Source organism: Xenia sp. Carnegie-2017, unplaced genomic scaffold (assembly GCF_021976095.1).
Source record: "Xenia sp. Carnegie-2017 unplaced genomic scaffold, XeniaSp_v1 HiC_scaffold_64, whole genome shotgun sequence".
Taxonomy (NCBI): Eukaryota; Metazoa; Cnidaria; class Anthozoa; order Malacalcyonacea; family Xeniidae; genus Xenia; species Xenia sp. Carnegie-2017.
Genome location: NW_025813531.1, coordinates 189,868 through 203,537, shown reverse-complemented (window position 1 = coordinate 203,537; position 13,670 = coordinate 189,868). Strand labels below are relative to the sequence as shown.

Genomic DNA, 13,670 nt, shown 5'->3' with positions numbered 1-13,670 from the left:
TTGACTGTTCATGAAATTATTAAGGATAAAAATATTAATAAAATTTGAAATCAGCTGTTGATTTAATTCAAACCTCCCATGTTGTTATTATTTTCAAAACCGTATTTTGTACCCACGAAGAAATTTTGGAGTACACCCTAAACTGAGGTGTATATCATCAAGATTACGTCTGCTTTGACCTAAAAAAATTTTACATGGTTTTGTCTACAAATAATGCACAAGAATTAAGTCGATACATTAAGTGTTGTTATGGATGAAGTAACCAATCATCCACTGAAGATGTTTGTTATTTTAAGCATATGTATTTGTATTTCTACAGTAAAGAACAGGCGTGAAAGAATATTAAAATGCATTCAAAAAGCCAAAGCACAGACTGCAAATGCTTATAAGAGTCCAAGCATTGAAGTTGTTAAGGTATTGAAATTATATTGGATTATCTTTTCTTGTAAATGACTTATATGGCTCACCACCATATAAACGTCTGTGTCATACATCAAGAGATAAGTAGGTCCAATGTAAATGACTTATATGGCTCACCACCATATAAACGTCTGTGTCATACATCAAGAGATAAGTAGGTCCAATGTAAATGACTTATATGGCTCACCACCATATAAACGTCTGTGTCATACATCAAGAGATAAGTTGGTCCAATGTAAATGACTTATATGGCTCACCACCATATAGACGTCTGTGTCATACATCAAGAGATAAGTAGGTCCAATGTAAATGACTTATATGGCTCACCACCATATAAACGTCTGTGTCATACATCAAGAGATAAGTAGGTCCAATGTAAATGACTTATATGGCTTACCACCATATAAACGTCTGTGTCATACATCAAGAGATAAGTAGGTCCAATAAAATGACTTATATGGCTCACCACCATATAAACGTCTGTGTCATACATCAAGAGATAAGTAGGTCCAATGTAAATGACTTATATGGCTCACCACCATATAAACGTCTGTGTCATACATCAAGAGATAAGTAGGTCCAATGTAAATGACTTATATGGCTTACCACCATATAAACGTCTGTGTCATACATCAAGAGATAAGTAGGTCCAATGTAAATGACTTATATGGCTTACCACCATATAAACGTCTGTGTCATACATCAAGAGATAAGTAGGTCCAATGTAAATGACTTATATGGCTCACCACCATATAAACGTCTGTGTCATACATCAAGAGATAAGTAGGTCCAATGTAAATGACTTATATGGCTTACCACCATATAAACGTCTGTGTCATACATCAAGAGATAAGTAGGTCCAATGTAAATGACTTATATGGCTCACCACCATATAAACGTCTGTGTCATACATCAAGAGATAAGTAGGTCCAATGTAAATGACTTATATGGCTCACCACCATATAGACGTCTGTGTCATACATCAAGAGATAAGTAGGTCCAATGTAAATGACTTATATGGCTTACCACCATATAAACAACTGTGTCATACATCAAGAGATAAGTAGGTCCAATGTAAATGACTTATATGACTCACCACCATATAAACGTCTGTGTCATACATCAAGAGATAAGTAGGTCCAATGTAAATGATATGACTCACAACCACCATATAAACGTCTGTGTCATACATCAAGAGAGAAGTAGGTCCAATGTAAATGACTTATATGGCTCACCACCATATAAACGTCTGTGTCATACATCAAGAGATAAGTAGGTCCAATGTAAATGACTTATATGGCTCACCACCATATAAACGTCTGTGTCATACATCAAGAGATAAGTAGGTCCAATGTAAATGACTTATATGGCTCACCACCATATAAACGTCTGTGTCATACATCAAGAGATAAGTAGGTCCAATGTAAATGACTTATATGGCTCACCACCATATAAACGTCTGTGTCATACATCAAGAGATAAGTAGGTCCAATGTAAATGACTTATATGGCTTACCACCATATAAACGTCTGTGTTATACATCAAGAGATAAGTAGGTCCAATGTAAATGACTTATATGATTCACCACCATATAAACATCTGTGTCATACATCAAGAGATAAGTAGGTCCAATGTAAATGACTTATATGGCTTACCACCATATAAACGTCTGTGTCATACATCAAGAGATAAGTAGGTCCAATGTAAATGACTTATATGGCTCACCACCATATAAACCTCTGTGTCATACATCAAGAGAGAAGTTGGTCGAATGTAAATGACTTATATGGCTCACCACCATATAAACGTCTGTGTCATACATCAAGAGATAAGTTGGTCCAATGTAAATGACCTATATGGCTCACCACCATATAAACCTCTGTGTCATACATCAAGAGATAAGTAGGTCCAATGTAAATGACTTATATGGCTCACCACCATATAAACGTCTGTGTCATACATCAAGAGATAAGTTGGTCCAATGTAAATGACTTATATGGCTTACCACCATATAAACGTCTGTGTCATACATCAAGAGATAAGTTGGTCCAATGTAAATTAAACCAACTATTTACTTGTCACTTTTAGAGTTGCATGTGAAAAAGAATACAGTTTTTAGTCTGTTACGAGTACTGTATGCTGTTTTGTTTGTGATGAAATAATACAATGTTTGGTATTTTAGGACAAGTCTTTCATTACCTAAGCACAACCAGTGGTGTCTAAACTAGATCCCATCCTTCAAGATCATTGGCATATCCAAGTTTGCAAGTTTTTTTCCAGCTTTCCACTACATCAATATATCATTCCATTTCTTGAAATGTTGTTTTTTACCTTGTTCAGAATGTACGCCAAATGAAATTTAAAGAATTTCTAAGTGAGTACAGTGTTTAGTCAAACAACCTGGCTGTAAAAGCTGATATGTAATAACATTTGCAAATCTTTCTGTTTTTGAGAAATTCTGTTACACCATTGATGTCTCTATAAACTTGGGGCACTGTGTCACTACCTTTAAAATAATTAACCAATAGGTGACTAAAATATAGAATGCAAACAGATAACATATTATGTATATACTTAACATTTATATCATCACATATTTGTAAAAAGAGTTTCATTGGGACAATAATCTCATTGTTCTATGTAACTTGTGGTTCCTGGCAGATTTTCAGAAGTGTATACCTTTTAGACTTTTATCATAGAATTTTATGATTGAAGGCTAAAAAAAATTGCAAAGTAATCTTCACATTGTAACTCAACCAATACCTTCAATACACAGTAATATAAGGCCCTCGCTGGCCTTTCCGTCGTCTTCGTGAAAACAGCTAATTACATCATTTTCATGGAAATTTCAGCGAATACATAATTAATTTATGTGCGTTCCGTTTTTTGGGACACCTGTAGATGGACCTCTTCTGGTATCAGTTACTCTTCCTATGATAGAATTTTGTTCTTTTTATAGACAACGCAGGAAATGTTGATTAAGCCATTACTGCGCAGGTGCGTACGTACGTAGACGATCCTTTAAGTCTGTGAATGTGACACATTTGAACGAGCTCATTGATTTGTTCTCTGACGTACAGAGAATTTGTTCCTGAAAGTGAAATTTGTTTTAATAATTGTAAAACACTTTACTGTCTCAGAGATCTTGTATTTTTAACAAAGACTACAATGTGTTGATCTTTGCTAGGTGACAGCGTACATAACAGAGCTTCAAGCATCAGGATCAGTGACTGACAACATGTCTGTTAAGTCAAGTTTAGAATGAACTGTTATAATTTGTGTTTGTCAACAACCATATGTGATGTTTTGTCTTCCAGAGTGGCGGACGCTGAAGGAGGGAGAAAGTCACTATCTTACGTACGTATATTGATAATTTTATATTTGATAAAGAATAACACAACGAGTTACGACACCACGTAAATTGATCGAAATGATTTGACAAACCTCTCCCCCCAACCCTCTCCCGTAGAAAATTTAGTCAATTGACCAGAACTATTTTCCAAAATATATAACCGTTCATTGCTAAGAAGTGTTGTTTTATTTGTTTATAAAACACAGAGTTTTATTTTTTTACTTTTAGATTGCCTTTGTCAAATCTCTCTTGTAAAATCAATAGCTCAGGTAGGATAATTGTCAGTTGTGGTTTACCATGCCTCAAAAGCAAGAGTAAAACTGTGTTCATTATCTTTTTTTATTAAGTTATCACACAGGAAAGACACCATAGCAAACAGCTATCTCCAAGTAATGGTTAAAATACAGAAATCTAAATAACGATCTGTTGTCATAGTTGCGTTTTTAGCTAAAAGTACACTATAAAGATTATGAAGTAGTTGAAGATATTAAGTCAATAATTAAATTAGTAAAGCCTGCTCCCCAGTCACCCCATAACCCGCGCATACTTGTTCTTGATATCCCAATTGCAAAAATTCTTCTTCATACTTTATGTAAATATCGTAATATCAGAGAACGTAAGTATGGATAAAATAGAAAGTTTTATTTATAGATTTTGAAATATGAGCCAACAAAACTTCTACTACAATCTGTGTCGTTATTTCGCTATGAAACTTTACAAAAACTTCGCTCGTGAATTGCTCGTGTCAAAGTATGAGAGCTCCAAAACCTGGAGAGAGGTTTGTCATTCATATTACGTAAAGTCTTGTTCTTATCCAAAACTCACATAGCCACAATCACCCTCACCACCATTATCTTTATCACACATTAACCCTCACCATCATTTTTATCCCAAACCATCATTACCAATCACCCCTCCACGTCCTTTATCCACATTACTCATTTTCATTATCCGTTCCTACTTAGAGTGATACCCATGACTGGATCACCGCTGACCAATGATGTTGCGCCCTTGGACAACAATGCTCGAAGGGCATCATAGTATTAACAGGTGGTAAGGTTAGTGATTTCATTTTAGTGGCTACCTTTTTGATTCCTAGTATGAATTGTGTTTTATTTAAGAAATAAAAGATGTTTACTGTGCTTGCACAGGCTTATGCAAACCGAAGATTCGTTTGGGAGAACTTGAGAGCAGATCAGTGCAAGCCCGAGACCGAAGATCGAGAGTTGCACATGCTCGAGAGTTCTTACAAACGTCTTCTAGGTTTGCACAAGTCAGTGTAAACACGGAAAATATCTTTTATTTCTTTTATAAAATAACAATATTGCGAAACAGACGAACATTTTAATTTTTCCTCTAAAATGTATTCATGATCTATTTGCAAATTCTCATTGACTGGTTGATTGTTATGATTGATTTGATTGGTAGAGCTTAGACGTGTTTTGCACAGGCTAATGCAAACACAGCTCTAGACCAATCAGCGCACGTGTTTCATTGTGTTTATTTTATAATGTTTGATAAAAGACCGCCGTTGTATGACAGAAGTACAAAGACTCTCATACACACGGGAATTCTAAAATTTTAGACACCGTACCTAATCATTGGAACATATAAGTACTAGACATTTCTTCATACCAACCTACATGGAATTTGAATTTTTGAAATATTTTAGATGACTAACTGCTAGTGATTTGGTCAACTACCTGCAAATTAGTAAGGGTAGAGCATGATCATGTGTGCTCTATGGGATTGAGAGACCCTCGCATTAGATAAAATTTTACTTACTCGGGCACCGTTTTAGAACAATGCATGGCCAAAGCCAAAAGGGATTACTTATGGTACTGAATTTAAGATGCTGTATTCTTATACAAGTATCTTTAGTTTACAGCTGATGATTGTTTTCAACGAGTATTTGAGATGTGTTCCATGTAAAGGCAGGTTTTAGTTCAAAACCTCTCGAAAGTTATAAGCCAGGGGGACATTGGATTGGTGTAACTCACAACCTGTTAATTTTAACACGTTCTATAAATATTTACCAGCAATGTGCGAGGTAGATTACATTGACATGAAAGGTTGAGGATTTTCAAATGATTTTGGAAAGGTTACGTGCCAAACAACCCTCTAAGAAAGGAACATTTTCATTGATGAACAAACAATAATGTCTCGGACTGATTATCGAAGAACATCATTGTTAGATGATGTAAAATACCAAGTTCTACTCTGGTTATGTCAGTTTTAAAAGCACTTCAACAACCTGCTCCAGTGGATGTTTCAAGTCCAAAGAAAATTGAGGTAGATAAGAAGAAAGAAGCATGTGTTAGTACGACAAATACACGACGTACTTTAAAGTTATTGAACATGGGAAAACACGTATGTTGTTTCATTTTATGTAATACACATGTGTTTGCTTTTAACTTTGTGAGCAATTATTAGTTTTTCCAATTTTTTCGTAAGAGTTATTTTAGTTTTAACATGAATATATTTACATCATCGAGATGCGTTAGAAACGCGTTAAATTTCATCACCTTGTTAGTTATTCAGAGATGAAATGTAATGTGAAATGTAAAATGGATTTTACATTGATGAGTGTAAATAATATTTCAGTTTGTTGAGGTGAATGATAAAACAAGTATTCAATTCGTTTTTCGCATGATATCAACAATTATTCATACCTCTGTCAACGTTATCCGTCCCAGCTTTGCTTCGGCAGATGACATTGACCTCGGTCTGAATAATTCTAAATATCATGCTCAACCTCATCTAATAACTGTTCATTATTTAAACATTAACTTGCTAAACTGAGGGACATTTTGCTGGTATATTTGTTTGTTATAATCTTTTCGTCCGAGGAATATTAAATTTCACTGTGTAGCACAAATCACTGTGACTGTCCCACTATCTTATAATGGTTTAAATGACAGAAAAATTACAGTCCATTGAAATGAAAAATATCAAATGTAGCCAAAACGCAAAACAAAAAAATGAAAGCCAAAATGTACTTTTTTGGACGTACAAAAACCAGGTTACAAACCCTAAACATGGCGACTGTATTATTGATGACGTCACGTTCCTCTCAAGAATACAAAGTTCTCAGACATAAAATTTCCTCGTTATTTTGTTGTCTGAGAGGAAACTGGAAAGGTGGCAAAATTTTCAATCTGAAGGTGCAATAACAATTTGTCATATTTATGTCATTTTAGCCAGTAAATAGCAAGAAATTTATCACGTGCTTTCGTACGAGTATACTCGTTGTAGGTGGTCAAAGTACAGCACACCAACAGCTAATGGTGCAGTTTCCTCATTCTTGTAATTTTACCATGCATATAAAGTATGTCACGTTTTAAATTTTGTTGCGTATAATAATAATGGCAGTACTAACGAAAATTGATATCCAGTTTGGTGTAGTCTTAAGAAGTGATTGAATGTTGGTGTTATTAGGGTAAACCTACCACTAGTAGGTGCCCCTAGTGCGCATGTGTGAACGCTACTTATAAAACATATTCACGTAGGGTGACTCTCTTTCTAGGATAACCCTTCTGCTGAGGTTACCGTACCTCCATGTAAATAGTCTCTAAGCAAATTGCTTTTGTATATTTCATGGGAAATAGTCCAAACAAATTCAATGTATAATTTAATAATGATGTGAGCAAAGCCATGTAATATATTTGAAAAATGCCATTTATATAAATAACATGTAAATATATAATTCTTAATTGGTGACCAAAGTTTGTGATAGACATGTGCTGTATATAGTATTTTATGATACAACTTGCAATATACAGTATATATATCATTAAAGTGAATCAGTGGAGAAATAATTTCTCAACAGGCTTTAAAGGTTTACACATTTAACTTTACATATTTATCATCCAGTGTAAGCTACAAGAATTTTAGTAAGTTATAACGTTTGATGAACGTTTTCTTGCTTATACATACTTTTGTCCAAAAGGTAAAACTTCGGCTATGGACACATATCGTGGTTCGTTCATTGAAGGAAGATATTTCCATGAAGAACTACATCCCATTTTGAAACACTCCACTGAATTAAGAACATTACCTTTATCATTCCAACCTCCCATGACAACAATTGTATCATCTGTTATAACTGCACAACAACAGGATCTCTTTTCCAACATGGATGGTAAGACTGTAATCTTACCTGTCTTAGTGTCATACATGATAACACTGTTCAACCTTTCTCTTCCATCATCACCTCCAAGAAGAACAACTTGATCTCTCCATTGAACTGTTGCCATTCCACCCAATGGATGAGGTAATGGAGGCATTTCCTTAAATGTAAGAGTCCTTGGATCAAATTCCAAAACACTGGACAAATGTTTCCAATCTTTTCCCTGTCCTCCAAAAATAAGAACTTTATCATCAACAACAACAGCTACATGGCCACAACGTGGTTCAGGCATAAGACACAACTCTTTTAAAACATTAGATGTTGCACCTGTAATCTTTATTTCACTGATCAAATCTGATGGTCCTTCACCAAAAATGTATCCTCCTCCAATGTGAAAGATTTGTTGTTTACAAACAACAGTTTGATGACCCTGACAGTAATAAGGAAGCTCTGTGGGAAATTTTCTCCATGTCAAAGGAAACTGTTTTATATTCAATGTCTCCATTGACCAGCAGCCCACTCCTCCAACAACAAATAAATTATCATTATAAATAAAGGATGAAGCCTTCCTGTGTTCATTTTCCATTGATGCAATGTTAAACCATTTCTCCTCCTTCCATGAAAATATTTCAACACTCTTTGAGGAACCACGTGAGTTACCTCCAGCAATCAAAATATCACATTTTACAGAGTTCATCACCATTTCAATTGGTGATGTCAATGTTTGAACATGTTGTTCATTTATATTCATCTTTTCCAACATTTGAAACATCATGGCTTTCATTTCTTTCATTTCTTTGGTCACTGTAGAAAGATTTTGTTGAACATCTTTTATTTCTTTCCTTGATTCCATCATTTCTTTGGTCACTGTAGAAAGATTTTGTTCAACATTTTCTACTACAGATTCCATCATTTCTTTATACTGAGATGTCAATGGTTTCACGGAATCTTTTACTTCAAAAAATTTTTCGTCTATTTTCCTGCTTAAGTTGTTCATTTGCATTTCCATTTTGTCTTCAAAACTTCGTTGAAACATTTCGCTAATCTCTCGAAAGTCGTGAGAAGCAATCTTTCTGTATTCACATAATTCAGTTTCATGTTTAATCTTGTCTCGTTTGTTTATTTCCAGACCACAACGTTCATTAGAACACAACACTGGAGCAAAACCACAATTTTCAACATGTCTTTCAAGATCTTCGACATTTATAAATTCAGGACAACCACGACTGGCGTAGTCGCAGTTGATCTTTAACTTTGAAATCATATTATTTATAACACGCGCTGGATGAAGCGTAGCTACAGTTAAATTATCTTGACATTGAGGACATCTTTGTGCATTAACTCGTAGATGTTCTTCAATACATTCACGACAAAAACTGTGTTGATTATGGCACATTCTGGCATCTTTCATGACATTCAGACAAACTGAACAGTAAAATTTTCATCAACAACAGTCTTAAATCTCGATTCTTCATATCCACTTTCGTAAACATTAGGACGACAAGCCATTTCATACGTCTTCCTATACAATTTAATGCCAAAATTAATACAGGAGTTGACGAAATTTTGTTTATCACTAAAAGTTCAAGCTAAAAGATAGGTTAAAATTTTCAATCGACGTTTGATAAACACGGAAGCTGAAAGCAAAGCAAAACAACGCCTACTTTTATATTTTAACATACTTATGTTAAGCAAAACAAAGACAAAAGATAAAACAAAATAATGCAATGAAGCACATCAACAAAAAAAAAACACAACTGAGGTCAAAGTTTCTAAGGTCAAAGAAGTGGAGCTTTAGTCAATCACATAAGGCAGTTTGTTCTCGGTGAAAAACATCCTAATTAAAGGTTATTTGTTGTAGTAAAATTACGTCTTTTCTTATAATGCAGAATTAACGTTAATCCAAGACGATTGTTACGTTTTCAGTTCAAAACTACATTTGTTTAGTCTGAATCACAGGTTGAAATTCTGAAACTTATTCGTTTTGGGTGGCACCCTAAGTTCATTGCATTTGTTTCTTTGACTGTCAATATTTCTAATATTTCTAATCATTTTAGATACGATGATCATATATTTATAACACAAGGAAACACGTTTCAAGACAGAAGTAAAACATATTTCACAAAGACTGTTGAATCCGATTTGCAAATTAAAAGTTTAGACATCTTTTGTTACTATGTTTTAACAAACAAATTATTGATAACATTCAAAATGCTAAATGGAACTGACAAAAGGTTGCAAGAGTGGGAAAAATGACCATGTTAAGAATACCTTAGGTGATGAGAGATTCCTTTCCTCGCAGTTAGCCTGCAGTTGGCCACTTATCGTCGATTTCAGTTAACTTTTAAATGGCGGTTGCCAAGTTACTTTCTAATGTTGCCAACTATATTTCCAAATATGGAATATTCGTTATGAACTTGTCAACTTGAGTTGACAAGTTGTGTACTTGAGTACTGAAGTTGTGTACTTGAGTGTTGAAGTTGTGTACTTGAGTACTGAAGTTGTGTACTTGAGTGTTGAAGTACTGTACTTGAGTACTGAAGTTGTGTACTTGAGTGTTGAAGTTGTGTACTTGAGTACTGAAGTTGTGTACTTGAGTAGTGAAGTTGTGAACTTGAGTACTGAAGTTGTGTACTTGAGTGTTGAAGTTGTGTACTTGAGTACTGAAGTTGTGTACTTGAGTACTGAAGTTGTGAACTTGAGTACTGAAGTTGTGAACTTGAGTACTGAAGTTGTGAACCAAAGTTGCGAAGTACTGGCAAACGCGAAAGGTCTGCGGGAGTTTCTATTTCTGCGGGAATTTTATTTTTGAAGAACTGGCGCAAAATTCTAATATCGCGAAGAAGTTTTGGTCTGTTCATTTTATATTCAGCATTAATTTTCATAATCTGGGGGTTAATGCTTTTATAAATTGGTGCTCACTCTGGCTTTGAAAATTATTAATACCATTTAATTCTTCTTGGAGTTGCTTCATAGTCTCGTGTTTTTGTTTTATCTTAAACTTCAATCGATTTATGTCCGCAGAATATTCGGGATGTTTGTATTTAAGTCCACAATAAGTAAACGCGGAACATTTTTCAAGAATACACGGTTTAGTTTGTGTGTTTCTGTGACCTCGGTGGTGGCAGTTGCTGCAGATGACTTTGTAATTAGCAATCATTGGTAATTCAGGAACATTTAAATTCATTGATTCTAATTGCACGTTCATCTCTTCCAACTCTTGTTTGTTGTGATGAATTGAGTCTTCGATTGTCCTTCGCCGATTTTACAATGAACGTTTAGCGGGTATACTTGTATCCTATTTCAGATAGTTAAACGCAACATTATAAATTTTTACATTTATTTTTATTGTGACTACAAAAACAATGACGCACGACTGTATTCAGTTTTAAGAAATATGTCACTTTACGACCTACCTCGTACGAAGCAGATGGATTTTCATCCACGTCAAGACAGCTTTTTGATTGAGATTTTGAAAGTTTTAACGGTGACTGCTCCCGCAGCAAATCGAGATGAAATTCTAAAACTTTCCTTGCCCCAAGAGGCAAGTTCGTATTCTTTTAAAGATGACCAAGATTTTCATTACTTAACAATTTCAGCGACAGTCGTGAAGAAAATTCATTTTCTTTCAAAGCTTTTTCTATTACTTCATGACTTTGTTTCCCAATTTTATCCTTAAAGCTATTAAGAAACTCCTCCAATTCATCTGCCATTATCAGTGAACAATTTATTTAGCTTTTACTTGCCTACAACACAGACCTTTCGCGTTTGCCAGTACTTCGCAACTTTAGTTCACAACTTCAGTACTCAAGTTCACAACTTCAGTACTCAAGTTCACAACCTCAGTACTCAAGTTACACAACTTGTCAATTCAAGTTGACAAGTTCATAACGAATATTCCATATTTGGAAATGTAGTTGGCAACATTAGAAAGTAACTTGGCAACCGCCATTTGAAAAGTTAACTGAAATCGAAGATAATTCGACTTTCTTTTCTGCAAGTTTCTTCCTTTGTCCCAGACCACAAGTAGTGAATCTTTAAAATAGTTTAGGCCGTAACTAATGGGTTCTATTGAATTACAGGTCAGTGGCAGGAACTAGAGGCCGTAGACACCCCAGTGCACTACACCTCCATGTGCCCATACATCATAGATATAGTAGAACTAAAAAGGAACATAACAGCAAAAGAAATCATATTTTCCCGATTATTGGCGTAGATAAAACAAAATGGACAGAATTGTATCAGGAGCTTGGACTTCATTATTGGTAGCTTCTTTTCTTCATGAAAGCAGTGCACTTTCTGCTCAGACATGCAAAAATATTACATCCTTTAAAGAAAAGTGTTAGAATCCTGATTTTATATTTGTCAAAAATCAAATTGTTCTTAAGGGCGAACTCGATGTTAAATTCGAGACTAGTGGACAAAATTTCTCTCGGTATTGTGGAAGCTCGAGAAGAGAAGTGGTTTTGGACAAACCGGCAAATAAAGCACGAGTGTATTATCGAAAAAATGAAGACGTAGAAATATTCATTGAAGATTGTCCCCAGGTTAAGTCTAAAAAATTCAGTGTTACAGCTGGTAAAAGTGTTTGTTACGACGAAAGTTTTTCCTATGCGTGTCCTGGGATAGAAGGAAAAAGTCATCCTTGCAGTTATGAACTAACAATTGACAAAAAAACAACTAAAGTATCTCAGGTATCTGTCGGATTGACCCTGAAAATCGTAGCAAAATTCAAAATATCTTTTTCTGCATCAAGGACACAAAAAATCGTACACACTTATGAGTACCAAGAGAAATGGTACTTTGTCGTAACTGCTGGATATACGTTTTGCTCATATAGAAAAGCCACAATTAGTTTTGGAAATCAGTCATACTACTGTTCCGGAACAGACTTCAAATTTTTATTAAGTTTGGTACTATTTGCTCGGGGAATAGATTATGTAATAAAAAAGAAAGGTCCTGTTTCCATGACGAACACAACATCAGTAACAGGCCAAATTTTCATTTCGCTTTCTGTTTTATTATACTCTGGGTTTTTCTTTTCATCTAATGTTAAACGTTCATTGCCAACACCCACTCATTTATTAACAGCTCATGTGTAGTTTCTAGTATCATAAATATAAATGGACAATATAATGTTTCTGTGAAGAAATGAAAGCTTAGTTTCATGTATAAACACGAGATGTATTGTGTAAATTTACTTTAAGTACGTCGCAAAATCCTTATGGCATTTTGCGTAAAAACTAGTATAGTAACTATGAATATGTAGTTGATTAGCATTTATGTATGTGTGTGACAATAATAAAGTCATTAGTAAACTCAATTGTCCTTTGATAAACTTTGTGCTTCTAGCTGCATGTTTGTGGTATGCAAAATGAAACTGCTGTGTAAAATATTTATTATGAAATATAAAAATTTTTCACTTTTAGTTTTTGCTAACTTGAACGAATTAAGTTCGTTATCTTAAATGAAAGATTTTTCAAATAAACTGCTAAGGTTATCCCCTACCTATACGAGTTCCCCTTTTTATTAAAAGATTCATTACAGGGAAATGATAGCAATTGCTGATAGCAATTCCATATTTGCAGTATAGTTAATTCAAATCACAAATTCGGATTTGACAAAGTCGATGTCATTTAGAGACATTAGAATTGATTCCACTAGACGAACAAAATGATACAAGATTCAACACTATGAATGCATTTAATTTTAAATCTTCACCATGCAGCAACTGTAAATTCTTCGAAGTAACATTTTATAAAAATTTTG

The 13,670-nt window shown here is 34.4% G+C and overlaps 1 protein-coding gene and 1 long non-coding RNA gene across 2 annotated transcripts; one reads left to right on the top strand and one right to left on the bottom strand.

Annotated features, from left to right (window-relative positions):
• Positions 1 to 4,798: 4,798 nt before the first annotated feature.
• Positions 4,799 to 6,293, top strand: LOC124459101. The gene is made up of 2 exons (XR_006953465.1): positions 4,799 to 4,830; positions 5,812 to 6,293. It is a non-coding gene; the product is annotated as an uncharacterized LOC124459101 (long non-coding RNA).
• Positions 6,294 to 7,415: 1,122 nt separating this feature from the next.
• Positions 7,416 to 9,544, bottom strand: LOC124459048 (E3 ubiquitin-protein ligase NRDP1-like). The gene is made up of 2 exons (XM_047008617.1): positions 8,471 to 9,544; positions 7,416 to 8,061 (listed from the first exon to the last, which is right to left on the bottom strand). The coding sequence occupies exons 1-2, from the start codon at positions 9,310 to 9,312 to the stop codon at positions 7,962 to 7,964; spliced, it is 942 nt and encodes a 313-aa protein (XP_046864573.1). The 5' UTR covers positions 9,313 to 9,544; the 3' UTR covers positions 7,416 to 7,961.
• Between the last annotated feature and the right edge of the window lie 4,126 nt (positions 9,545 to 13,670).